General features: G+C 39.6%; 2 protein-coding genes across 4 annotated transcripts in view; both read left to right on the top strand.

The window, feature by feature from the left end:
• The window catches only part of RAD54B (RAD54 homolog B), a 63,132-nt gene that overhangs the window by 16,893 nt on the left and 18,376 nt on the right, over positions 1 to 27,863 (top strand). For all 3 annotated transcript variants that reach the window (XM_003205181.4, XM_010709136.3, XM_010709134.4), the window contains exons 4-6: positions 22,543 to 22,743; positions 24,495 to 24,782; positions 27,673 to 27,835. In XM_003205181.4, the coding sequence (XP_003205229.2) occupies positions 22,543 to 22,743; positions 24,495 to 24,782; positions 27,673 to 27,835 (652 nt within the window). The remainder of the gene's footprint in view (positions 1 to 22,542; positions 22,744 to 24,494; positions 24,783 to 27,672; positions 27,836 to 27,863) is intronic.
• On the top strand, positions 1,041 to 8,087 carry FSBP (fibrinogen silencer binding protein). Its single transcript, XM_003205182.5, has 2 exons — positions 1,041 to 2,211; positions 6,602 to 8,087. The coding sequence occupies exons 1-2, from the start codon at positions 1,841 to 1,843 to the stop codon at positions 7,125 to 7,127; spliced, it is 897 nt and encodes a 298-aa protein (XP_003205230.1). The 5' UTR covers positions 1,041 to 1,840; the 3' UTR covers positions 7,128 to 8,087.

Genomic DNA, 27,863 nt, shown 5'->3' with positions numbered 1-27,863 from the left:
AAAAGAGCAACCAAGAGCAATAAAAAAAATAAATAACCACCAGCATCCAGCTCTTCACTGTAGTAAAGAGCAAAGCGTGGGGAAATAAGGAAGGATTAGGAGTTTGAAAGTACTGGTTTTCATACACTGCTTCTAACCACACAAGTATTTTGTTTCTCAAAGTCTGCTGAAATGGGCTTCAGACTATAAAATGCTCAATTTGATGTTGGCTTGAAAGCAGTGCCAGCAAAGCAGGCCGGTCACAAACACGAGGTGCTATAGGTGAGGTGTCAGCATTTGTTCCAAACACGCTTCTTGTTCTACCTGCTGGCTGATCTTTAGCAGCTGAAGTCTTGCCTCTGCTTTGGCTTTTCTCCCCCTTAGAGCAAGCAAGTTTATACCCAGATCTTTATTGCCTTCAGATATTTTAGACTATAATTAGGTTCCTCTTACCCTCACCCCCCTTCCAGTCTCCCTTGTTTTCAAGGCTGAACATGTTAAGCTCGAGAGGCTGCTGCCGCTATCTCAGATTGTGTTTGTTTCCACCCTCTGGACTCTCTCAATGACGTATGTCATTTTTCAGACTTGGTTTTGAGTTTCATAGCACCTTTCCTTTTATGTGTGGGTTTTTTTTTTTTTTCTTCCCTTTTTCTCTGATTTGTTAATTTACTTTTGACTGCAGAAATGGAAAGCCCGATGTGCGTTGTTGTGCTAAGGCTTGGCTTAAGGTGACAGAATTCTGAGCAAACATGAGAAATGCACACCCATCTCATTAATAAGAATCAGATTTTTATCCTGAGAGAATGCCTAGAAGTATTATCATGAAAGCAGGGTTTCTTGGTCCTGGTATCCACGCGCCGCAGTGCACTCAGTAAATCTGTCGTGATTGAATGTAACCTTTATTGCATGTAGCCCAAGAGTTAGCTCATGCCATTTCGCAGCCGCCCGGCCTGAATGGCGATGACACATGCGTTACAAGGCAGGCATGTTTTAGCAGGGCACAGCTGCAGGCTGAAGTTCTAATAAAAAGCTGATTCAGGGCTCACGCTGCAGTGTTTGGGGTTTTCTCGCTGGGATTTTGGTGTTTTTCGCTGTCGTTAAGCTTTCGGCCAGGAATAGAAACTGCCTCTTTAAGAAGCCTCCGTGTAGGTAGCAGGAGCAGCCTGCAGAATGCAGGGGAAGCTTAGCTTTGCTGCGAAGCCCGAGTGTAACCTAACTAGCTAGGGGATATGCAACTGCTGATTGACAGCAGGACCAGCATTATGCAAATACTGCGAGAGCGGCGGCAGCCGGGGAGCGGTGCTGGGGGCTCTGTTAGGGATCTCTCTACACACGCGGCGCTCAGTGCGCTGTACGTGCTGCGCTCCCTGCTCCTCCTGCCCGGTTTAACAGTCAATAAACGGCACAAAACAATTGTTGCTTTTTGGGGACGTCGTGGCGTGTAAAATCTCGAGTGCGGTTTCAGTTTGAGATACGTGTGAGAGAGCCGGAGCTATGTGTCAGAGCTCGTTACTCAAGCTAAATTAGGTAATTTTTAGCTGGGTAATGTGCTAATCTTTAAACCTTTATGTTTTTAAATCCTGTGTACGTCTGGTCTCTTCGTACAAAAGTGTATTTTGCTTGTTTCTTCTCGTCTTCTTCAGTCTGAAGCCTTATGTAGGTCAGGCTTGGCTTAAGCAGATTTCCTGAACCTGCGTCAGCTTAAGCTGAAGGAATTTTAATAAACCCTCCCTTGTAGGCGTGGGCCTAAATGAGACTAGCCTAGTTAAGCCTGATCTTTTTCTGTTTGTGAAAAAGAGCTGAGCAGAGCTAGGGACTGCATGGTGGCTTCGGGAGCTGCTTCCTTAATTCAAAGCTAACAATGGTCGGGAAGGCCAGATCTTCTAATTTCACCTTATCTGAAAAGCTCGATTTGCTAAAACTCGTGAAGCCTTACGTTAAAATTCTCGAAGAACACACCAATAAGCATTCTGTAATAGTGGAAAAAAACAAATGCTGGGATATCATAGCCGATAACTACAATGCCATCGGAGTAGATCGCCCGCCTCGCACCGCACAGGGCCTGCGCACGCTGTACAAGAGGCTCAAAGAATATGCCAAACAGGAGCTATTGCAGCAAAAGGAGACTCATTCAGACTGTAAAAGCAGCATTTCCGAGCCAACCAAGAAAGTTGTGGAGATGATTCCACAGATTTCCAATGTGTGTTTAAGAGACAGGAGCGGTGTACAAAGGTGAGAGAATTCTTTTTATTTTGTTACTGAATGAAAATGATGGCGCCTCCTATCTGCCGTGTAACGCTTCTCGTGTGTTCGGTGTCCTAAAGGAAGTGTTTGCAAGGGAAAATCCCAAAGCTGGGAACAATGACAAAATCATATTGCTTTTGTTTTATGGCCAGCTTTATGGTGACTTAGCACTGCATTCATTTCTCAGCTCTTTCAAAGCCTGTTTCAGTCTTTGTCATACTCCGGAAAGTGAGGGTTAAGGGAGAATCAAAGAGAAATAGTAGCTCTAACCTCTACCCCTCCCCTACCTTTTAATAGGCAGATTATTCAAACACTGGCAAAGTGATGGCTATTCTCCTCCATTTAAGGCAATACTGCAGTCATTTTGAAACATATGCAACTGTTTTCGGTTTATGTAAGATTTTTGATAAAGTTAGTTTGCAGTGCTAGGAAGAGCTCGTTTTGCTCTTATGTGCATATTGTTTTATCTGATACCAATCCTTTACTCCTCACACCGCAGTGACTTTGTGAGTGCAGACGTTCATTAAAAATTTCACTTTTCTTGCAATGATGCTAATTCTCTGAAACTGGAGCAGAGCTAATTGCAGTCTAAACTCCAAGCAGTTCTGTGCTGTATGCTGGGCAGCTTAAACGCACACGAAGAGAAACAGAGATACAGCAATAGAAGTTTTCTTTTTTTGTAGGGCTTTTTTTTTCTTTTTTTTTTTTTTACTGCTCAGTAAAGTGAGGCACACTGTCTAGATTTGAAGCCAGACATAATACAGGCAGACAGCACACAGGCTTTCTTACACAGCTGGCAAATGCCTCTCGTATCTGACTTGCAGCACTCTGCTGGTTCTGTATTGGTCCTTGAGGGATCCAAAAACGCCGGGGTCAGGTTTTGGTTCCTCCAGATACACAAAGTAAGCTTGGCAGGAGAGATAAAAGCCAAATAAATCTCCACAAATCTTGAGAAATCTCTGATTTATTTTTTTTCCTCGCTTTCACAAACGGATTAATGGGAAGTGAACTTTCCATATTTCAATCAGATGTACAGATAGTTGGTGCAACAGCTAAATGCTCTAAGGAAAGCTGGCATGTGTACACAGGATGAATTTGATTCACGGTGCCACTGGTTGAACTGAATGGTAACAATTGTGTAAATCCCAACATGCCAGATGCTCTAAAAATATGCTGCTGTGGGTCCTTAGCGTAAAGGAGTCTGAAGCAACTGGGCTGCACTGCTGCTCCTGGTGAATGCCCCTGGAGGAACAGTTCCAAAGAATTCTCTGGAACAAAACAAGGCTTTTAATTGCGCTAATAAAGGTTGCAGTGTCTCGACTACCAACTTTTGTAAAGAGGAAAAAAAAACAATAGTGGGAGAACTTTGGTTTGCAGATCGGCTTATGAAAAGCAGTGCCGCTTTTCATGAATGATTAAGACCTAATGATCTCCATCGTTTGTCTCCTGTAATGTAAACGTTTTTTGCACTCCTTTAGGGCTCTGGGAACATTGACTTGATTACTGCTTACCCCAAATGGCTGTTCCTAGGGACAGCCAAGGCACTGCCTGTGAAAGGGAAAGAGTATCATCTAAATAGATTTTTCTGCCCAAATACGTCATTATTTTGTAGTTCTGATTTTAACTAAGATGCATTTCATCCTGATTTTGAGAACCCAGTGTTGGGTTTTAACTCTCTAGGATATGGCTCAGCTTTTTGGAGGGGAGTACAACTTACAATGAATCCAAATTCTTAATTGCACCTTTAAGCAATTTCTAGCTCACTGTGATTAAACAAAACCGAGTGAATCATTGGTGCCTCCGGGGTTATAAATACCATCCCCCAGTTGTGGTAACTGTTGTTTGTCTTTCTTTCAGTCAAGTTGTCAGAAACAACATTAGTAACCACCATGCAGGCGTTCCTTTTGTTTCTCAGTTCCTTCTTTCTCTCTTCACTAATTGGTTTCTTCTTTAGAGGCTGATTCTAAGGGGAAAAAAAAGCCCAAACCCAACCAACAGCTTCATCTAAGTTACCTGAAGACTTGGTCATTTTCACATTCTGTGTGGAATATGCTGTAAGAGATCAATTTGTCACTAGAGGCCCTACTCTATGTTAGACCAATGCTCGCCTCTCTTTTTTCTCCTAACCTCTCGCACTTTCTCCTTCTGCCCCCTCCCTCCGTTCCCTTCTGTCAGAATGATCTGCTTCTCCTACTAGTTGTTTCCAGGTTTCTCAGGCTAGCAGCTGGCCAGGAGCCAGCAAATAAATAAGAGGGAAGCTGTGTTCGAAGCTGTGGTTGGGGAGGGGGAGACCCAGAACTACAGTCAGCAAGGGGGGAAACGGTGAAAATTTGTATGCGGGAAAGTACTTCTCATGCTTCAGGAAAGGAGGGAATGGAGTGTGAGAAAGGTGTAGAGAAGCAGGTGAAGCTTTGGGGTGTGAGGAAGAGGGAATAAGGTGATAGAATTGATGCTTGATATGCAGCTCAGGTGACAGTAGGCAGAATTAAGATTGTTTTCTTCAGGGATAGATGAAGGTTCTGTTTTCAATTTCTGCTTCAGATAGAGTTTTTCTTTTTGAAAGCCCGAATTTAAATGGTTTGGGTGGTTGGCAGAACTGATTTTTGGAAAACACATTTCTCTGACCCTGTTGAACATTCTTGTAATTGAATATTTAGAAGTTCTTATGCTTTTATTCTAGAAATTGCTTTTTCATGTTAGTGGATGGTGGACTAGCTAGGATCCTGTGGAAGTTGCAGCCGTAGCTGCTTATTTCTTTTGAATCAAGAGTTTTGAAGACCAAAGCGAGATGCGAAGGGGATAATGCTTTCTTTTGATGTCTCTGCAAGGAGTCAGCACACTTAAACGAGAAGTATGATACACAAATCAGAATTCTCCCGTGTTTCTGGGAATTTGAACCCAAATCTGCTGCTAACCAGGCCAGTGTTTTTAATAATCAGATAGTGCTCCTTAGACTGTGGCTTGTAGTGCTCACAGGGAGTTTTAAAAAAAAAAAAAGTATATATATATATACATATATATATATACACATATATTTTATACTTGATATAAAATACACTCTATATGCTTGAGTGCTATCTATTAAAATGGAGGCAGGTATGTGAGTATGTATATATCATGTACGTATATATTCACACACCTGCCTCCATTTTAATAGACTATTTTAATAGCACTCAAGTCCTCCAGGGTTAGGGCACATCTGTGAATGTTGTATTAATCATGGATCCACTCACTGCCTTTAGCTGCTAGTTCTTCAAGAGCTGGGGAATGTACTGCAACCAGTAGCCATTAGCCTCCTTTTTAAACAGTCATGGCTGTGGTGGTGCACTGTCTTTGCTCTCAGTGCCAGGTTAACATTTCACTGTTCCTATATGACACTGTACTGCCTCCCAAGTCATGCTGAAGGTATTCTTTGTAGATCTATACTGTCAAATAGATCAAAATGCGGATCAGGGCTTAAAAAATTATTACCTGTATAAAGGAGTGATGTGCAGAACTGTAGGGTTTCAGACACAACTGATGAAATAGAGAAGAGAGAAATAGACAGGAGCAGCTTGAGCCATTAATATCATGAGAGCCAATGTAATATCAAATCATGACTGGAGGTGCTGCTGACTCAGGAGTTTACACAAAGGCAGATGAGTCAAGTGGGTGTTGTACTTTAGAAAAGCTGGAAAAATGCTGCACAGAACTATGGGCTTGTTCTTAATGGTAACATTTCCATGCCCTCTCTTGAAACTTCAGGAAACCAGTGAGATCATTGGTTAAAGGGAAGGAACAAGGATTACCTTGACTCCTTGATCTACTGGCAGGGTCATCATCTGGGCTGTGGTTTTTTCTCCCCAGGCTTCTTGCGTCATTTTATTCAGTGATTGTTTTACCAAAAAAACAACAAATAAAAAGAAAAGCTTAAACCTTTAGGTGCATGAGTCAGAAACAGAGAATGCATTAGAACAGGAGGAGATTAGTAAGTTTGGGAGATGGAAATGTTTCTGCAAGTTTATTGCCTTTTAAAATCACTTTCTAGATTACACAAACTGTTTTCTCTGTCACTTGCATCACTTTCTGCAGCCGCTTTGTTTTTATTCTCACTTATCACTAATGCTTGCTTCTCCTGTTTCAGAATAAGAACCTCCCTGGTTTGTTCACTATAGGCTACGCTGCCTTCAGATTAGCAATGCCATCTAAATCATATGGGGCTGTGTGTATGCGGTAGAAGGAAGGAAGGATGCAGATGGTGGTCACGTAACAAAGCAGAGACCTAGGCATAGGTAGCACAGAGTAATATTTCAAGTGAAGCTTTGGTTGCTTACAACTGTTTGTTTGTTTGTTTTATAGTTTTTAATGCATTATTTAAATATGATTTTGTGTGTTCTAGCGCTAATATCGATAAAGAAACAATTGCTGGTACCAGTTCACCACAGGCAATGTTGGATCACCATCCTGCTACAGTCATGATGGAGTTGCAATCAGAAGAGGATGTCAAACCTCCTCCTTCTTTGATTATAGACTCACAGCCAAGTGAGAACGTAGAACAAGAGGAAGAACACCAGTTGGTGCACATTATGGAAAGGTCTCCTTCAACGTCAGTATCTTCAGTTGACATGAGAGTTATGATGTCTCCCTCTCCTGTGCCAAGAAGAGATGAGTTTTTTAGGCTTGAGGTTGGAGAACGCTTTAGACCGATGTGTGGGTATGACCCACAGATGTTGCAAATGCTGAAAGAAGAGCATCAAATAATATTAGAAAATCAACGAAAAATTGGGCTTTATGTCCAAGAAAAAAGAGATGGTTTGAAAAGAAAGCAGCAGCTGGAAGAAGAACTGTTGCGAACAAAAATCAAAGTAGAGAAGCTAAAGGCAATACGACTACGCCGTGATCTGCCAGAATACAGCAGTATCTAAATATTTTATTACCTCTGTCACATCCCTTGAAATACTTAATAATAAATGCTTTTGCCCTAGCAAAACTGTTCCTTATGTTAATATGGTCTTGAAAGATGAAAGCCTATTTTCCATGTTGTTGTTTACGTACCATAATAAAAACACCTTGTATGGGTTTGAGTGCACCAACTCTTCTGCTCTGAAGTATAATCAAATCATGTAGACTTAAGGATGGTGAGAACCCCAATTTGTTAAATATTTCAACTTACCTCTAACAGAATTGCAGAAAGCAATGTAGGTTGGTTCTTTTTCAAAATTTGATCATATGCGTTATTTTTTCAAATAATTACCAATCCTTTATTACCTTAACGAACTTACTGGTTAGTAAACATATAAAAAGGAAGAGTAAGAAGCTATGTTTAAATATGCTCTTCTTTTCATGTTGGTAAATCTTGTGACAGTGGTGAAATTTTGCTGATGTATCAGCTTGGAAAACAAAATTACTGGATTGTTATATTTTTTTAATGTTCAGTAGACATTGAATAAATGTACATCTTTTAAAAAGTTAATACTTTTTAATATTGTTTTCAGTGGATGAGTGTTTCCATAGGGTACTATGAAAATAGAGACAATGAATGCAACAATTCATTTTTAAAACTGCATGCATGCATAATCTGTGTGTACAGTTACCATGATCGTATATTCTCTTAGAGTAATTATACTGGTCCTCAACCAGAAAAAAGTCTAATAAGCTCACTTGCATGCATAATTACTGCAGTGCATGTGCAACCAAGACAGTTGCAGGTGCCTTTGATCGATATCAATATGACTATAAGCTATCAAAGTGAAATAGCTTCTGTATGTAAGTCATGTGACTCGAAATCAGCAGAAGATTCTTTGTTATTCTTGGTACCTTTTATAAATGCTGTTGTTCTGCTCCTTTGATTAGTTTCAAATAAAAAGCCCAAAATGAAAAAGAAATCGATTATTCTGTCTGTCCTGGAAGCAGCACTTTCTTCTGCATTTATGATCAGCATTCATAACTGGAAGAAAAATACTGGCAAGCCTAATTCCCTAACAATTAATTTCTTTGTAATTCTTGGTCTCCTGCCTATTATGAGTGGATCCACAACTTCCTTAGACCTCTGGCCCCTTATCCACTGTGACTGCACTTTCTCCTTCCTCCAATCTGTGGTACAGGAAAAGGAAATTAAGCCCAGAAACAAGGAAAAAGTGCGAGCAAAGGAAATGTAATTCTTTCTTTTTCTCCTATCTCAGAGGGCTCCAAAAACAGAAAGAATAAAAGCAGTAGGAAGGAGAATGGTTTTTTTTCCTGCAGCTGCTTGTTACTGTCAGTCCTGTCACTGTTGTCCCAACTTGCCTTCTTTCCCCATTCCCACAGAATGTCAGTATGTGAGTACGGGGCACTGGTGTGCGTTAGCAGACTGTTTGAAAGTAAACCACACTGCTCGTCAGACTTCTGAGTGAATCAGGTTACCTTTGTAACCTCGGGGATAAATGCTTATTAAAAACTAAAGGCTGGAACCATGTAACTTAGTTCAGGGACTAATTGAGCTTAAAGCATTGTAGTTAAAATTTTATAAGAGCGGTGAGAGAGAAATCATCTTGACTTTAAGTGCTTAGAACAACTTCAACAGGTTGCAGGAGGAAAACTGAGGAAAAATACAGACTGTGAAAACAGATGACATCTGTATGGAATTACCCCATGCTTTTCCAGTTGTGTCGCAGTGAGAAGAATCCTTCAAGGATCGGTTCTTCTGGGAGTTTCTGCGTGTGCTTACAGTGATGATGTCTGAATGAGTGGCCTCAGTTTGTGTGCAGCCCTTGGCTTGCTTCTGCCTTTTTCGGTTCAAGGACGTTGATCTGTTTTTGTATAGCTAGTAACACTTCAATGAGACATTCAGTTCCCTGAGTTTACAAGAGTCAAAATCTTGGCTTTAATAAATACTTTATTAAACATTAGAACATCTTATTTGTTCTACTTTGCCATGTGAAGTGTGGCTTCTCAGAAATGGGTAACAGCACTAAATTCCCTGCACTTATCTTACAATTTGGAAATGCCTGATTTTTCTGTCGAAAATCAGAATTTTGGTTTCCGGTGGTAAGCAATAAATTCCTGTTATTGTTTCTGCAATTTGACACCTTTTTCTAGTCTAGAAAATAATTCCCAAGTGGCTTAATATCTTACAATGTTTTTAAATTATAGCTAGCCTTATTTTGGCCACAAAAATGCTCTGCAGACATTTTTTAATATTTTGGGTTGAGTTATTCATTCTCTTTGAGATAGGTTAAGAGGTGACCTCCAGGGACTCTGTTGGTGTGTTATTTTTATTTCTAGAACTGGAACTGGGGGAATTTCCAGTCTTTGAAAGCTTGTAATCCTTCCTGGACTGGAAGGCAAAGTAGATATGTTGATTGTGAGTAGAGCATACTGCCCATTATACTCCTGATAATGGAGGGCAAAGGATGCAGATGAATAAAGAAATAATAAAATGCACAGGCCTGGTCAGAACTGTCTCCCTCTAATCATATTTCTGTGTTTGGTTGTTCTAGCTTTGTCTCTAATTTTGTTTGTGGAAGGCCTCTCATTCTGGCTTGCAAGCAACATCTCTCATTCTGAGATGTCATGCATTTAGTTTTCTTTACTCTCTGCCGTGTTTCTTTCTTTTTTTTTTGGAGGGGGTGAGGAGGAGGATCTGTGGGGAAGATCTCTTGAATCCCATATTAGTTTGCTTGCTTCTTGTGGCATATCAGTGACATCAGTGCAGTGCAGTATGGTGCTGACTCTGTTATGCCTCCCCATGCTGATGGATCTGTCTTTTCTTTCTCACCCCACATCTGCTTCTCAGTATCAGGTTATCTGTCTGCGTCAGACTTTGCACTTCTCAGTGCCTGTTCTTGGGTTTTTTTATGTATTACTAATGCGGAGATGTGCACGTACAGCTGTGGCTAAGTCCTTCTGGACCTTAAAGTGCTATGAATTTTTACTGTTCCAGCAAATTATATTCCATTAGCATGTGTGAAAGGGATGGTCGGAAGCCCTTCCCTCCTTCACCCCCATTCTTATCCTTCTGTTCCCTTTGCTGTATCTGGCAGTAGCATTCCCTGTCTGCGTGTTTACAAAGTACTGTGTACAAGCAGAGTAATTTTAGGCGAGGGCAAATTTCTACCATATGTTCATGTCCTTCTACTAAGTTAACTGAAATAAACAGGCTCTGGGAGTACTTTTTAATTCTCAACATCTAATGATTTTATTTTTTTAGGATTAGATTAAAAAACTACAACTGTGATAACCTTGTGATCACTGTGATAACATCTTGTGTAACTTTATCCATCTGAGTAATTGTCTAATTATCAGTCTACACTTTTATCAACTGTTCCCTAATTATCTTTTCCTCTCCCCGCCCCCAAGCTCCTCCAGCATTGTCTTGTTGGCTGTGCGTGCCCTATATCAGAAGCATTATCGGGTAAAAATGGCAGAAAAGAGAGGTACTTCAAGACCAGCAGAGATTACCTACACCACATCTTGCACTCATATTCCTCTCTTCTAGTATCCTCCACCTCACTAGTTTCAACTGCTTTCTTTCATTTATATTTCCACGTATTTTCTTGCTTGGGAATGCATAGACTAGAGCTCAAATATTTTGTGTCCCTGTGATTTCCAATAGGCAAAGCCTTTATATTGCTTGTAATTATAAAAGAATTGTTTCTAAATAGGAGAAACAAATGGAGAATTGTGAGGCTCAATTTTGCTTGACAAACTGTCTTTCCACAGTTCAAACATAACACGTTTTCACAGGGTGATTGAATCTCATGTTGATGAAGTTCATAGTATTGCCCAAGGCTAGAGAAGGAGATTGTAAACATAATTAGTTTTTTTCTTTTTCCCTTTTCTTGAAAATTATTTGTGTTCCAAACTGCATTATAGAAAGGTTAAACCTAACAGAACTTTACATAAATTTACCCCAGGACATTCAGACGTTAAGCTATGGTGTTTTTAAAAGCTTAAAGGTAGAATTCTTGCATCTGATACCTACAGTGCTAAAGTTGTTGAAAACATTAGTTGTGATTTCTTCATATATGGGGATGGATAAGGGACAGGGAGTCCACAGGGAGACTCAGCAGTGTGCAAGCATTGACTCTCTCCAATGTTCTCGTCCTTCTCAAGTGCTGTGGGGTTGCTTACTGTTTTATCCCTGTGATTGCACAGAATGATTTGTTGACCCATCCAAAGATTTCTGGGTGAACATGACACCTTGCCTGACCCTGTGTTAGTCACACATGAGGAGTATTGTTATTCCATGAGGAATTCCATGAGGAGATTTTTATTCCATATTTAATCAGCAGTTACTCTGCATTACTTACGATTTCTGCTTGCTCTTCAGCGAAACTGCAGACTTGAAAATCATACTTCAAATTGTGCTTGATTTTCATCTTTAGTTAGCATAATCACAATAACAGTAATAATTTAACAAAATACGTCTAAAAAGTTGTTTCTTTGGACCGTGATGCCCATCCGTATGCTGTTGATGTCAAGGTCTGGTTTGGTCAAGGCTCAGTCATTTTGTATACAGCATCCTGTGAGCTGCCATTTGCATACCGTGCATGGCTTTGTGTGATCCTTGTCTGTATTGTTAGTGCTTTCCCAAAATATGTCTTTTATTAACATTCAGAATTTCTGTGTGCTTGAAATAAGTGAGTTTACAAATTGTCAGTTATCTTTTTAGATGTAATTGAACAGTGAAACGGTAGGACAAAACCCTTATCTAATGTAGGGGGTGGGGGAGAAAGGATTTTGTACTGTTTGTAGTTAGTTACTGCAATGTTGTTTTTCCTGTGTTATATAGATAACATCTGTTGCAGTAATCTCAAGTTATACTGTTATTAATAGATGAAGAGATCATGCTAAAGAAGGTAATTTATCATAATTAAGTAGCAGTTTTAAAAATGTTACTTAGTCCTTGTACTTGTTGCTACTGTTAACACAATTCCGTGGACTTAATCTATGGTGTGTGTCAGAAATACAGAATTAAAATGGGATATGCTATAGATCTGAAGTCCGTATAAATATTGGAATAGAATTGATTAGAATTAAAATATAGATATCAATAGCAGTTGCTATTACTGTTGAGATATCCTAAATCATAATATGGCATTCACTTTGGGGTGCACGTATAAGCCAAAAAAATCAATTTTTGTTTGACTTGTGAACTCTGCATGTTTCATTCAAGTGATGTTTGCGTTGTTTTTCATTGTAATCATAGAATATTAAGGTTGGAAAAGACTGCTGAGATCATCCAGTCCACCCCTCCACCTACCACTAATACTGCCCACTGGAGCATGTCCCTACGTACTGTATCTATCCTTGAACACCTCCAAGGACAGCGACCCCACCACTACCCTGGGCAGCCTGTTCTAACTCCTCGCTGCTCTTTCTGAGAATAAATTCTTCCTGATATTCAATCTGAATCTCCCATGGCACAACTTGAGGCCATGACCTCTCATCCTATCTCTGTTACCTGGGATAAGAGTCTGACCCCCACCTCACCACAACCTCATTTCAGGCAGTTGTAAAGAACGATAAGGTCTCCTCTGAGCCTCCTCTCCTCCAGACTAAACAAACCCCATTCCCTCAGCTGCTCCCTATAAGATTTGTGCTCCAGATCCTTCACAGCTTCGTTGCCCTTCTCTGGATATGCTCCAGGTCCTCCATGTCTTTCTTATAGTGAGGGGCCCAGAACAAAGTACTTGAGGCGAGGCCTCACTATAGTTAAGTACAGGGAGACGATATTGTAGATGGGCTTTGGCAGTAGGTTGTCTGTCACAATGGACTTCCATATAACACTGGTGGTGTCTACTTTCATTTTGGCCAAACCGTTTTATGCTGGGTTACCCCATCACATGTGTGTGTGCTATAGCTTTTGTTTATGTTTTCTCAAAGCAGCTCAGCTTTGTTTCTGTGAACCAGATTGAAGGGAGAATGCATCATTTTGTATTAAATTTTGATGATCTTTCCTTTGTAGCATTCTCGTTTCTCTGTGCTTTGAAAAAGTACTGACTTTTGGCATTAACATGGTCTGTGGCCATTCCTATAAAGGCTCTCTCCCATTTAGCTAATTCATAATTCATTAGTGAGCACAGATTGTGGTCATTTGCAGTAAGTCTGTTATACTTTAGCTACAGTCCCTAATAAATGAATTTTTTGGAGAGTCTGTCCCAGGTGGGCACACTGAATTGTTGAGAGCCCAACAGTGATTTCTTAGCTTGAATGAAAGCAAGATTTGTCTCCAGATTTGTCCAGCCATGTATTGACAGTGTAGTGAGTATAGTTAAGTGACAGTGTGGATTTTGAGTGCTTCGGCCCTTCTGGCAGGACAGCCCCAGAGATATGCAACTGTTGAACCAAACAGCTTGTGGCTTGGCTCTTCTGTGAAAACTTCAAAACCAGCAGTACTGTGGAAAATATAATTTGTATTTATGTGGTTCAGAGTGCTGCACAGTGGGTGTGCAGATGAAGGCTGAATTAAGCTTGCGTAGGGAATTTAGCCACTGTTGTTTGTTATAATTATTTCTGATAGATAAAATTCCTTTCAGAAGAGTTTTTGCTATATAACTGTACATGCTAGTTTACTGTAGTTTAGTTTTGAAAATCCTGAATCAAATTCTAAGATGGTACTAGGGATGTTTCTCAACAGAACTATATTTTGGTGGTTTTGGGTAGTTACCTCTGAAGATGTAATGGGCAGCTGTAAAGATTGTTTTCAGGTGAAATATAGCAGAGATTAAGTCAGTCATTTTTCTGTCTCATCCTATTCTATGCACATGTACATCTGTACCAACACACTTATACGTACTCCATTTGGTAGTTTGATCAGAAGAGCTGAAATTGTGTGTGCTGCAGAGGCTGAACATCGTACAGGTGACATCAAGGGCCAGAGGAGGCCCTTGGGAATAGCAAGTGGGCCCTGTGCTGATGAAAGCTGCTACGTATCCATGCATTTTAGTTGGCTGAGCAGTCAGTTTAGGACCATAACCAGACAGGGTGAAACAAAGTAGGTTCTGTCAAAGGCATGCTGAATTTATGGCTCCATGTATAGAATCATCTTATTAATTTGCACTGGAATTTCTAGGCAATTTAAAACGTGTTCAATTTTCTTACATCAAGAAGTGGCAAGGCAGCACAGTAAGTACCACATACCTCCAAACAGGAAAACTTTCTCCTCTCCTCCTTCATTTTCCCTTTTATGTTTGCTTTTCTTGTAGGAATTACAAATAAAGCCCTAAGTTTTTATGCCTTGACCATAAATATTACTTTTCCGCTCGGCCTATTGAATGGATTACATTTATGTAAATCAAAGTTATGTAACTTGATTTGGAAAGATTACTCTTTCCCTTTCCAAAGATTTCGTCAGCCATTCTGTAAGTAATCACTGCTGCATAACACATGAGAATGCTCAAAAACATGACTCATCCTTTGTGTGCCTCTTTCCAGGGTAACGTCATAAATTTTAAACAGTCTTGTTTAAATAATTTAGATAGGAATATATTAGGTTTCATGGTTATTACAGTGGATGTAAGTTTTGTTCATTATTTTTAGGACTCATTATAATCCATGAAAATCAAAGATGGCCATTAACAAACACAAACAGTAGCTGAAAAATGTTTTACCTTTTAATATGTGCTAAAATAATGTGAATATGAAGTATATGTAATTGTAAGAAATCCCTCTCTCCCTGCTTTCTGCTTCCTACATACCTAAAAGCCTTTAGATTTTACTAATGAAATATTATAGATCCGAGAGATAGTTTTAATTTCAATAAAAACCTCAGAGGCAATAGTAAGTGGTTAGAGAATGCAGGACTATATATTTTCAAAGTCCCACCTATATGGTTTTTTTTGTTTTGTTTTGTTTTGTTTTGTTTTTTTAAGTAAAAGAGCCTTTAGTTGATAAATTAATGAAAACTTTCAGTGTGGATAGGATCAGTAGGAAGAGTAGTAAACGCTGAACTTGGATGGCATTTGAATGTTTCCAGTATTTTACTGAGCTGATCTGGCTTGCTGCACTGTATGATGCCTGCAGCATTTCAGAATTCTCAATGATGCTGCTTTTTTCCTTTGATAATAGGACTTGCACATCTATTTCTGTGGACTTGACAGAAGCTTCAGCTTAGTTCATTAAATTTTTACAGTGGAAGTTGGATTTTTAGACAGTTGAGAGGCTTAAGAAGAATAGTTTTCTATCATGAAGCTGTAATTTTCGAAGTATAAGCTTTCCTCCTCCTCTGCAGCTGATACCCTTAAGAACTAAAAGTTTCATTAAATGGTGATGAGGCAAATGTTCCTCATTGTTCAAATTAAGTACACCTGTCATTTCTTTTATTGTTTACAGAAAATTCCTGTTGCGAAGGAAAGCTAAGGTTACAAATTCAGGTACCAAAAGTACTCAGCCTGTTTACAGCTTCTTGTGCCTTGAAATTAATTGCAAGATTGTATATTCTCTTTCTATTGGCTTCCTTGCCAGTTTTAGTTTGCAGAATGGTCTGTGTCCACTCAATGAACAACTGTTCCATGTTTTCCTTCCTCCTTTTTGGTCAGCTATAGACTTAATGCCATGATTTCATCACACTATTTTGATTTAATTTCCTGATTTTTCTTTTCCTCCGGTGCCCATTACAATAGGTGCTGAGCACGTCGTGAATGTACCTGTGTTCCACAATGGCACTGAGAAATGAGGGTTTGCGATTATCTCTGCTTTCTAGGAGATAAACTGGGAAGTGTGGCACAGAGAGAGTAAGATCAAAAAGCTCCATTAATATTGAAGGTGTATTTTGAATCAACAAGGACTGTGTTATCTAAGAGCTTCCGTATGCTGTACAGTAAGTGGGGTATGGATGGATGGAGAGCAGCCACACAGAGAAGGACGTGGGGGTTCCAGTGGATGAAAAGTTTGATATGGGCCAGCAGTGTGTGCTTCTAGCCCAGAAAGCCAATTGTATCCTGGTCTGCATCAACAGAGAGATGGCCAGCAGGGTGAGGGAGCTGCTTGTCCCCATCTGCTCTGCTCTTGTGAGGCCCCAGCTGGAGAACTGTGTCCAAGTCTGGGGCCCCCAGTGCAAGAAAGATGAGGTGCTTTTGGAGCGGGTCCAGAGGAGACCACAAGGATGGCCAGAAGGCTGCAGCACCTCTTCTCTGAAGACAGGCTGAAAGATGTTCAGCCTGGAGAAGTGAAGGCTCTGGGAAGACCTCATTGTGACCTGCAGTACCTACTGGGGCCTGTAGGAAAGACGGGGAAGGACTTTTTATGAGGGTGTGTAGTGATAGGACAAGAGATAACGGCTTTAAATTAAAATATGGTTGATTGAGATTAGATAAAGGGAAGAAATTATTCACTGTAAGGGTGGTGAAGCACTGTCCAGAGAAGCTGTGGGTGCCCCATCCCTGGAATCGTTCAAGGCCAGGTTGGATGAGGCGCTGGGCAGCCTGAGCTGGTGGGTGCCTTCCAACCCAAACTGTTCAATGGTTCTATGATTCTACAGTTAATCTATTAAAATCACAACTTCCAGTTGCCTCTGTGCACATTGTTCAGTATTACTACAAATGAAACTGAATCGCAAATCAGACACTCAGGCAGATGTCTGAAAAGTTTAAGGTTAAATGATTTTCTTGCACCACAAAGGAATGCTGGAAACCAATGCAAGTGGTATCCTGTTATCAAAGGCACTATTTAGTTTATCTTACCTTAAAACTATTCACATAAAATAAGTTGGTTTTTGAGAGGGTAGAGAGTAAGATAGTTTAGCACCACAGGGGTTATAGTTACTATTCTTCGGGCTTTTAGAGCAAATTAACATTTCTAAATTGATTTTTCCATATCATTTAATGTTTTTAGCTGAGTAAGACAGACCAAGTTGAAACTCTGATCTTTACCCTTTGAGGTAAGAAATTGAATGATTTCATTAAAAGGCTGCTGCATTCAGTGTAGACCATAATTACAGCGTCATGCAGTGTTTTGCCCAGTGAGCTTTGCACTTTTGTTAACAACAAACAAGATGAAAGACTGAAAAAGGTTCAGGCTGAAGAACAGAAAGTACCAAAGGGTCTTGAATGTGAATGGCAAGACAGTCCAAGCCTTAGCTTCTCTTTGGTCGACACTGCTTTGGCCATTACCAATCATCTGCCTGACTCCATGAGTCCTAAACTCAGAATAGCTGGTCTCATGTGGTATGATCTGTCAAATGGATCCTGGTCACTTAAACTGAAATCAAACTAGGAGGATGAGGAAAATGATGTGGGCCCTTTTTATCAGGAGGTGAATTGATCTGAGTGCCCTTACATCTTTGTATTACCATTTCAACTCAGGCCTCACCTGCTTGCCATCTCTTATGTTGCAATACTCTGTTGTCCTCGGCTGTTTTCTCCACTGTAACTTTTTCCTTTATTTTCCCTGACAACGCCTAATCAGCTCCTGTTCTCATCTCCTCCTGCTACGTCTTTCCTTGATTTCCCTTGGTGGCTTCCAGCAAGCCATGTGTTTTTACTGAACCGTGAATTTTGAAGGACAGAGACGAGGTGCAATAAGCTTTCCTTTCTGGTAGCAGACTTTCTTTTCAGGCTTCTTCTCCAAGGAGCACTTCCATGTATCTGCTCATTATCCCTGCTGCCATGTTTTCCTGTTCTGTCTCAGGAAGGGAGAGATGTCTCTGACTGAGAAGAACAAATTCCCTGCTGGCGTGTTTGGAAGAGACCCAGCTTTGGTCCAAGCAGTGAGAGCAGTGACTACAGAGAAAGTTATTCTCGGCCTCAGTTAGAGCATGTCCACTGTGTAATCCTCAGGAAATTAAGTTGCACAAAATGTGCAAACTGCGTTTATTTCCAAAAGCTTTTAGCTCTCAGGGATGGAAAAAGTTTCGCCCTGGCCAAAAGCAAAAAAGAAGCGTTGCCTTCTCCCCTGATTTCTAGATTCTTCTCCAGAGCATTGAGTTAATAGAAATTCTACAAGGAATAATATTTATTCTGACTAAAATTGCATTCGTCTCTGGTTTCTGTTCTCATAAAACAGTATTTTATGGTCAGTGTTTGAGCATTTGTATTTTTGTTTAAAAATAAGTTTGGATGTAAAACAATGATGTGTTTTTTAAAGAAAATATTCCTGTTTTCAATAACATTCCTTAGGTGAGTTAATTTTCACATTCAACAAGCTCATTCTATGTTCACAAGTTCTATGGAATAGATAAAAATAGCAAAAAATAAACTGTCTATGCTTTAGCTTTTAAAACAAACAAACAAAATCTTAAAAAGTCTCATGTCAAGAAACGTCCTACATTCTTTGGTGCTGATGAAATTATTAAAATTAGGCTTTTCTCTGTTAGGATTTCAATCCCCACAGCTCATCCACAGAACTTAAATACTGATAGCAATATGGGCATCTCTGGCAGTGGTGGCTTCATTTTGGCAGCAGTGTTGATGTTTGCAGGACAAATTTTGTGTTATACATTTTGTGTTTAAAATAGGGGCATGAAGCACTGGATTGTAATCAAGCAACTCAGATGTGATCCCATTGATTCCGATGATTAAAGGGCAAGTCTGCTCAAATCTTCATGGCTGCACCCCTCATAAAATGTCTGGTAGAAGCTCTGTGAGAAGACTTACGACGTATTTTTCTATCTCCAAGGCACAGTAATATGCATTTACATGTTAGCTTAAAGTTATCATTAGACTGAAATTGCTTTGCAAATGAACGATGATGCTATCTCTTGCTAATATTTCTTTAAACATTCCTGGGATATCTTAGAAGTGTTTAACACAGATATTTGATATAGAACAAGATACTTAACTTCTGCTCTCTCGATTTGTAAAACACCTCTGCTCAGAAGACAGGGCCAATGTTGGATCTGCAGAGCAGGTGGATGACACGTATGCTGAGGTGGCTGCAGAGACTACGCGTAGACACTGTCATTGAGTTTCAGCTGTGATTCAGAGGCTAAATCTCCTTTTATCTCAGTCCAGATTTTTGGCTCTGCCTACCCCTTTCTTTCTCTCTCTTTTATTTTTTTAAAATAATTTATTCTTTTGTACCGCAAAACACAACTTGAACCAACGTTGTTTTCTTTAAGCTACAGTTTTTGCATTTTGACAATGTGTTTTTGTTTAAGAGGCTCAGTCACAGTGTGAAAGTCCAGGTGCAGAACTGATAAGCAACTTGACAGATCCCATGGTTCCAAAACCACTTCAGCTTAACAGTGGCAGCTGCAAGGAAAGAGACCGTTTCCTTGTTGAGAACCACATTTCCCTCTCCTTGTATTGACTTTGGTTGCTCATGTGATTCATCGATCCATGTGCCCTGGCTGCTCAGCTGCTAAGCTGCTGGACAAGCAGCAGTGTGGGAGCAGGGAGGAGGAGGACGCTCACGGGTTTTGGCAGCAGCCTGCAGTTAGACGGGGTTAAGCCATCCATTAAACCACACCTCGGGCTGAGGGTCTGGTGTGCTGCTCACTGGAGCATGCCAAGCTCCTTATAATGCACAGTTACACGGCTGCCAGCCCCACTGCAAAGGCTCCTCAAAATGCACACTGATTTACATTTTGTGGTGTTTGATAATGGAGTTTTCTCAGCGCACTGAGAGTAACCCAGCACATTTCATCGATAGGTTTTCTTCAATTCCTGCTCTATAGAAACTGGTTAAGCTGGTTTGCCATTGGAACGCTCCCCCAATCCCCTTTCCTGGATCCTGTCCCGTTTTCTGTAAATCATCACCTCCTTGAAGGTGGCTGAAGCTGTTTCTCGTATCGAGTAAGCAATAGTTTATATCTTGAAACTTAATCCCTTGCTTTCCAGCCAGGTATGTTCTTGTTTGTGGAAGATTTTAAAGCTTTATCACCCAAGGTTTTAAGATTCCCAAGCCCTTCACTGTGGGAGGACAGATTTGTCACTTGCTGCATTTTCTTGCACTCCCTAGGAGGCAGTTAGCCATTTGGGAGGGCATGATTTCCTGATCTTCCTCTTAGTCTGGTGTACACAGAGTTCCTGTTATTTATTATTCTCAGTCCCAACTGATTAACAGTGCAGTGCAGAACTGAAACCTGCAGTCAGGATCTCAGCAAAACCAGCTCTAAGGTGGTGCCTACCATCAGCAGGCAGCAAGGTTTTGGCTACAGAGAAAGAAAAAGACCTTAACACTGTTATCTGAAACTCTAATGTAGTTATAGGTAAAAGGAGAATGCATTATGTGTCCTGACTGAAACAAATCATTATTGGGTATTGTTATAAACAGAAATTACAGTAAGTTAAAGACAAATTGAGGGAAGAAACCTGAGCATCACATTCTGTTCGTTTTCAGTTTTTCGATAGGAACATGGTAGTATTATGTGGAATACGGGCCCCCAGTTTGCTGCTCACTGAGGGCAATTTGCTTTAGAAAACCTTAAATCCTTCTCTCCAAAAATCAGCTACAAAATGCTAGCAGTTTCCAATACTATTTTTAAATTATTCTTCTGTTATTATTTTCACCTGAAGTGGGGCTAAGAAGACTTTGAGGAATTGTTATCAACCTGAAAGTTAATTTATTGGTGATTCATATAAAAACAAACAGGACTCCCTGAGTAAAAGAGCAGTGACCATAGAACAGATCTTAGGGGCCACCAAACTCATGTGGGAAGTCAATGGAGGAGACCAGGAGGTCACTTCTGGTTGTGGATGAGCATTCCTCAAAAGAGAAGAAAGTTCTGCAACAAAATCTCCTTCATTCTTACAGTAACTTATATAAAATCTTTAAATGATGAAAGGAATAGCAATTGCTGATTAAAATACGAGAACTGGTTCGAAAAACAAAGAGAAAACTGTCTTGCATTTCTTTTGTTGAATCAATTGATGTATGGAAACTTAAAGCAGAATCAAATATCTTTTATTTTTAGCACAGTACGAGTTTCCTCTTTCTCCCTCTCTATCCACTGCTCCTCCAAATCGTATTTCTTGTGATTGCTGAAGATCCAGTAAAACCCTTACACCTTTTTGCAAAACTGCAAGGATTTGTTCTTGCTCTCTGGCTCATTTCCCAGGTTCCATCTAAGTGAATCCCTGCCTGCTGTGCCTGTACCCAGTTGCTGCTCTGTTACCCCTTGGAGGTAGGGCACCTGTCACAAGAGATACCACAGACACTGGCTAATGCCCTGAAAAACAATTTTTCATTTAGATAGCACTTTTAAAATATCAAAAATTGCACACTCATTTAGGCATGTAACATGCTAGTGTTACTCAGTTTTAAGAAGATGTAGGCTTGTTGTTTAAGTTATGTCGTTGCCTCTATTTGTTGCGAATTTGCCTCGTTACTATTAAGTTGCCTCATCTTTATTGTAAGCAAACCTCTGCTCTTGCTGTCTTTCCTTTAAACACCAGCACACTTGGAAACTGTGGAAAGGTTAGTCTGTGGCATAAGCTCTTTTTCGTAACAGATTTCTGTAGTGTTCAATCCCAGATGGAATCAAAGGAGCAAACCGATTTAAGCCTTTAACCAGCATGCAAGGGTATTTTAATGAAAATTAGTCTGATTCTCTCTTTGAAGCTGTGCATGTGCTGAAAAGGAATGCTACAGATATTCCTTTAGATAATGCTGAGGACTTATCTGCCATTACTCGGCTCATGTTAGATAGCTAACTCTTGAAGCATGCATTTATTCTTAATCGATATTGTGATCAACTGCTGTCCGTTCTATTATAATTTCTTAACCTCATTAAGCTAAACATTTTGTATTAGCTTTTATATTTGTGTTGCTTAGAATGAGTTAACTGCTGGGCAAATCAAAGTCAGCCTGAGCACGGTAACAGCGTTTGGGTTGCTGCATGCTCAGGAGATGGCCTGTTTCAACACTTACACAATCACTTATATTTAAAGAGAATGAAGAAAGCAGTTGAAGTAATCTCTTGCATTATTAGAGTTATAGCTATTCTGCATCTTAGTACTAATGACTTCACCTTCAGACCTGTGTACTGGTCTCCTTTATTTCCTGTCATGAACCTTGTATTCCTGCCCTTGTTTCCAGAATGTTGCTCAGCACCACTTCATCAGGACTGGTCATTTTCTCCCATTCTTGTTTCCCTTTTTTTTTTTTTCCAGCCTTTCCTTTTATTCTTTTTACACGGTTATCATCCGTTCTGACAAATCAGGATCACTCTGAGTAACACACCAGGAAATGTCCTTTTCCAGAAAGCACATACTTTCCAAAACCAATTTAATGGTTCTTATTTCAGAATGAGTCCTTATGTGCTATTCTGTCTCAGTCCACACTTAACATAAACAGCCCAGAAGAGGAAGCATGCCACTTGGTTTATGTAAGATGAAATGCATTTGTTTGAAATGGAAATTAATATACGCTTCATCAAGAGAACTTGAGATATCCTTTGTTGTTTTATTTCCCTTTTAGATGCAGTGTATTTGCCAACATCAGGGATGGCAAAGGAAGCAGCAGCGCAGGAAGAACCTGACTGCCTCACAAAGTATTTCAGTGTTATGTGGTGTAAGGCATCAAAGAAGAAGCACAAGAAGTGGGAAGGCGATGCTATTCTTATTACAAAAGGAAAGTCAGTCATGTTGAAAGACATGGAAGGCAAAGACATTGGCAGAGGTACTGTACATTTGCATGTGTGTGTAAATGAACAACTGGTTTAAAATTAATATGCTTTGAATAACAGAGAAAAGCTTTTTAGATATTTTAGAGTTCTCAGTACTGAAGTTGAACACAGGATGAGAAAAGATTAGGTTTTTTTTTGCAGTGAGGGAGATGGAAGGAAAGCTTTTTGTTTCTTACGTATAAAGCAGATGCATGGGGGAGTCTGGAGCAGGCTGTGTAACATTCTTCACAGAAGCACCAAATGGTAGTCCAAGGAGAGGATCTGGAAATGAGGCTGTACTAATTCAGCAGAGATGCTAAATGAGGCAGGAGTTGATTTTGGTTGCTCTTGTACTGCATTGGAGAAGATGTGAGAATTAAAAAGGTAGACAAGTAAGTTTCTTGTAGATGCTCCAGCCAGTTGTATGGGAACTGGGAATGTCTGAGGTTGGATCTGTACTTTTCATCCAATCAAGCAGCTAGAATTATTATCTTTGTCAGAAAGACGAACAACTGCAACATTTTCCAGCCACAGTCAACTGTGTAGCGATTTTTAATCTTGCAGTTTTAGCAGCAGCTGCTTCTGTAAGACACAGTTTGGGTTGTTATCAGAGTTAAAAATAAGACTTGCAAACTGTAGGCTGCAATCAATTTGAGGTAGTATTTTTTACTGAAGGAAAAGCAAGAATTAACATTGCTAACTAAGCCAAACATATTTAGTAAGGAATTTGGATTGGACGGTGTTGCTACAAAATATAATTTGATTAATTTTGGGGCTGACTTGGCTCCTTTGCTCTTTTAATTACAATCATGACATTGTGAGCCTTGTTAGGACCATGCAGTTTTAAATCAGTGACTTAGAAGTTAATTCAAATTCTGCCATAGCGAAGCGATGTATGTACAGAGTTGCTTGGGTTTGAAAAAGGCAGAGAGAAAGAGAGCAATGCCTGGAATGCGTCAACCACCACCCTGTTGTTGTGTCTTCTTGAATTACCAGAAAATACAATAGGAAAACAAATATTCTGATTCCCAATGCTAAAGTTTTTTTGTGTTTATTTGTGTCAGGGAGCACAGCGGTACCAATGTCACTGGTACTGATCTGCTTTCTATGTTCATGGATTCTAAGTAAAACATAAATTCACCAATTTAAGCAGTGTAATTTTAAAATTTCTTCGATTATTCTACAGGCACTCTGAGTGAGGGGTAGTGGTTTTTACCTCCAAAATTGCATTTAACACTAGCAGTTTTACAGTGAATGTGAATGAGCACCCGGAATTACTATTTTTAAATTGAAAAAAGGAGTAAAAGGAAGCTTTTGGTTTATTTTTTACTTAGGCATACCAGGGCAGGATTTAAGAAGGAATATGGAAACCTGAAAACAGCATTGACTTAGCTTGTTTTTGAGGCTAGACAGCAGAACTTCTTGCTCTTCTTTTCTGCAAGTGTCCTAAATTCTTAATAGTATATTACTAAGAATCTAGGAAGCCCTCTCTTTTGATTTACTGTGTGTTATGGAAATAATTATTTCAGGCAGCTGCATAAACATTTGAGATTTGTGGATTCACTTTTTGTCTTCCTTAAGTTCACCTCTACCTTTAAAGCCCATCCTGACTTAGAACTAGGTTTTTCAGACTGGAATTCAAATGATCTTGCATGAAGATAGACCTGTTGACAGTTTTATTTATCCTTCATGCAGATAAATACTGATGTTAAGGAAGTAGTATTTGCTGTGTTGTCCTAATTCCTAAATTTTGATCTTTTTTTAGGTACTGGATATAAATCTAAAGAGTTAGACAGTCTTGAGGAAGGTCAAACACTGATGATTGGAGGAAAAGAAATTGAAGTGATGGGTGTAATTTCAGCAGATGACTTCAGCAGTGGCAGGTGTTTTCAGACTGGAATAGCGACTCATGACACAGTCCCAACTGCTTTACCTCAAACTACCGTGAAACAATTCTGTAAGCCAATCAAAAGTGCCTGCCGACCCAGTACTAAAGAGAATATTCTCCTCAATTCTCAGAGCCGCAAACCTCGTCACAATCCAAATGATGCAAGTAAGGTTCAAAGTTTTAAGTTTATTTAAGCACCTTTTGGCTCTCAGGAAAGTTGAGTGTGTAACCAAAATTTTCCTTAACGTGTTACTGAAGTATTTCTGAAATACAGTAGTGGTTTTTCTGTCAACAAAATGTTAGGATTTTATTGTGTGTTTCTAACAAGTAGAATGCTCTGCAGTGCATCACTTTTGCTCACAGATGTTACAGATGGCTGTAGATGCAAGTGGTTTCTGAGTGGTTTCTTCTGTAGAAGTGGTTTCTGAGAGTTCTGCCAAGAAAAATGTGTATGTCATTCAGAGAAACAATCTGACGTACACTAGAAGTTCTAGATGAGTTCCAGCTTCCCAGCGGGGTCAGTAATAGAGCAGTTAAGCCAAATGCAGATAACTGCTCCTGATGGTGCTTGATCCTTAACAGCCAGTGAATGTAACTTTACTACACCAAACTTGACCAGATATGTTTTGGAATAAAAGTTTTGTCATGCCAGAACTGCCCTGTACTGAAGAATCATGAGAATTCTTAAATTACGTAGGTTACTCTGAAAGTAATGCCTCCTGTTTATTTCCGTGGAAACTACAACAGATACGAAAAACATAACACTATTAGACAGAGCAAATTATGAACTACAGAATACTATTTTTCAATGGAGTCACCACCATTAGCCATGCATTTTTGCCAGCAATGAATCGTAGCCTGCGTGCCACACTCATAAATATCTGTATGGCTATCCAGAACATGACTTGTCTTTCACATTGCTGTTGTCACTGTTCAAATGTACCACTCACCACCTCACTGTGCCAACACCCACTGTTTGGTCTCCACAAATGTTCAACAAGTGTCAGTGAAGGTCTGTGGGGGCAATTTTTTCTGCATAGGGGAGTTCAGGTGCACATCTTTGCTTCATACGCACTTCAGTGTCAGATGCTCTTTTGTCAGACTGCCCCTCTGCTGCCATCTGTTGCATGGCAACAAGATGTGATGGAATATTGGTGGGAAGTTTCAATCTCTGCTGCCATACCACAAACATCTGCTTCTGACATTGGGGGGCAACATAATAAAATAGGAGGCATTACTTTCAGAGCAGGCCTTGCATATTCTGCTGATGGCTTTATCTTTCAGATGAAAGACAAAGATGATTTTAAAGAAATGTTATTAAAAAAAATTGTTCTACATTCTTACTATAGTTTTACCTCTGTCCAGCTTTTTACCTCGAATCTTGACAAAACTGCTACTTAGCAAATATGTAAATAAAAAATAATATCTTGATTATATGGTAATTGGTGATATCATTGGCACTTGGGTAAGAGCAAACTCATTAGCACTGTCTTCTAGTTTGAATTCATCTTGGTTATGTTGGGTCTAATGAGGCATCTTCCTGCATTTTCGTGACAATTCTGCATTAGCTTTCTAACCTAAAATCTAACAAAGAGCTGACATATTCTATACTCAAATGAACTTCTTTGTTTATCCAGTACTCCATCGAAAACTTTTATTCTAGCAGTTTGCTTTCTGTTACTTCTGGTGAATTTGAACAGCTCCTGTGAGATTTCCCCATACTGCCTGATACAGAGAACTCTCAAGACATGAGTAGGTTGAACTCACACGTTAGTGATGCTCAAACTTGGAGAATCATATCATTTATGTAATGTCTTGGTGCATAATCTCTTTCAGAAATACTGGAGGTATTTTCCTAGACTAGGACTTTGTAATGGGAGCATTCAGAAGTTTTCATGTTGATGTCAATGAAAATACTTGATTAAAAAGCAGCTTCCTCACAATAGAATGCTGTTTATCTATGTGCTCAACAGAACAGACTACACTGACAAAGACATAACATCATGTCTTTCGTGTATGATTTCTAAGATTTAGTCCATAACTCATCTAAATCTTCTTTCTTTCCTGTCTTTGAGGCAGCAAAATTTTGACAGATATTTTCATCACCTTGGACTTTTATATATATCCAGATGCAATTTGATGTAATCCATCAGAACTCTGCCTTTTTTCAGTAGGAAACAAAATCCCTCTGAGTGATTCAAGTCTTCAACAGATCTATTCCCATGAATAAATTATCAATATAGTTCTACTCTAGCAACATAAAAATATTAGAAGCTGTGAATTGCTTTCTCATTCTGTCTTCTGACAATACAGCTTGTCAGTGAGGTTTTGCAGCATCAATATCAGCAACTGTGTATGGACATCATCTAGCAAAGTAATGCCATCAGAGTCTGTAAACAAATTATGGCAAGCAAAACTGTTATTCAGAAGTAGCCAAAGGATATAGCTTCATGCTCTGTTTGCCTCTGTATGACTCAAACCTGTCAACTTCTTGTGTTTATGCACTGTGGCAGCCTTTGTCAGCTCACTTTCATTCTTCCTCTTTATTTTGGCAAATCGTCTTATCTCTCTCTGTTTCTCAGACAAAATAGTCTTTTTGGGCTACAGAAATCTGGGCTACAAGAATATCCCCTTGAAATGTAGACTCTAGTCTTTCTGTTGGTCATTGTTTTCTTAAACTTTCCTTTTTAGAAGCCCTTGAGACCTTCTTCTGATTTAACTCTGTGTATTCAAAGTCCTCATGCTGCATTTATTAGGTAGGCAGTTTCATCTCCTGAAATAATGCTCAAAGTGCTCACTTTGTCATAATTACATTTGAGGAAAGTGCAAACTATTTTGGACACCTCTGTAAAGGGATTTTTATTTTGGAGGCTATCTAGAAACTTTGTTGGTAAATGCATTTTCTGTCTGAAAAAGATCACTATGTTAATCAATTTTTTTTAGCGATCATCACATTATTGATTTTTTGCTGTAGCTGAGTTAGAGGAATAATACCAGACTGCTAACAGACTAAGAGAAGTTTAGTGCAATATTTGCATATGTTTTGTACTTCAAGATTCTCTAGTTATGCCAAGACCAAATGCAAGTCATCAGTGCATGTTCAACAAGGCTGGTTTACCCGTGGTGGATGTAGTGGTGGATCCTTACATTGCAAATAATCTCCGACCACATCAGAGAGAAGGAATTGTATTTCTATATGAATGTGTAATGGGAATGAGGTAAGAACATAATTCTCCTTTTGGCTTT

The sequence above is a fragment of the Meleagris gallopavo genome, chromosome 3, assembly GCF_905368555.1.
Source record: "Meleagris gallopavo chromosome 3, MGAL_WU_HG_1.1, whole genome shotgun sequence".
Classification (NCBI taxonomy): domain Eukaryota; kingdom Metazoa; phylum Chordata; class Aves; order Galliformes; family Phasianidae; genus Meleagris; species Meleagris gallopavo.
Note: the sequence above shows the minus strand (reverse complement) of the source record. Positions and strands in the feature narration are given on the sequence as shown.

Coding starts and splice junctions, on each gene's coding strand:
- FSBP (XM_003205182.5), top strand. CDS start 1,841: ATGGTCGGGAAGGCCAGATCTTCTAATTTCACCTTATCTGAAAAGCTC. Junction 2,212..6,601: donor GACAGGAGCGGTGTACAAAG/GTGAGAGAATTC, acceptor TGTGTGTTCTAG/CGCTAATATCGATAAAGAAA.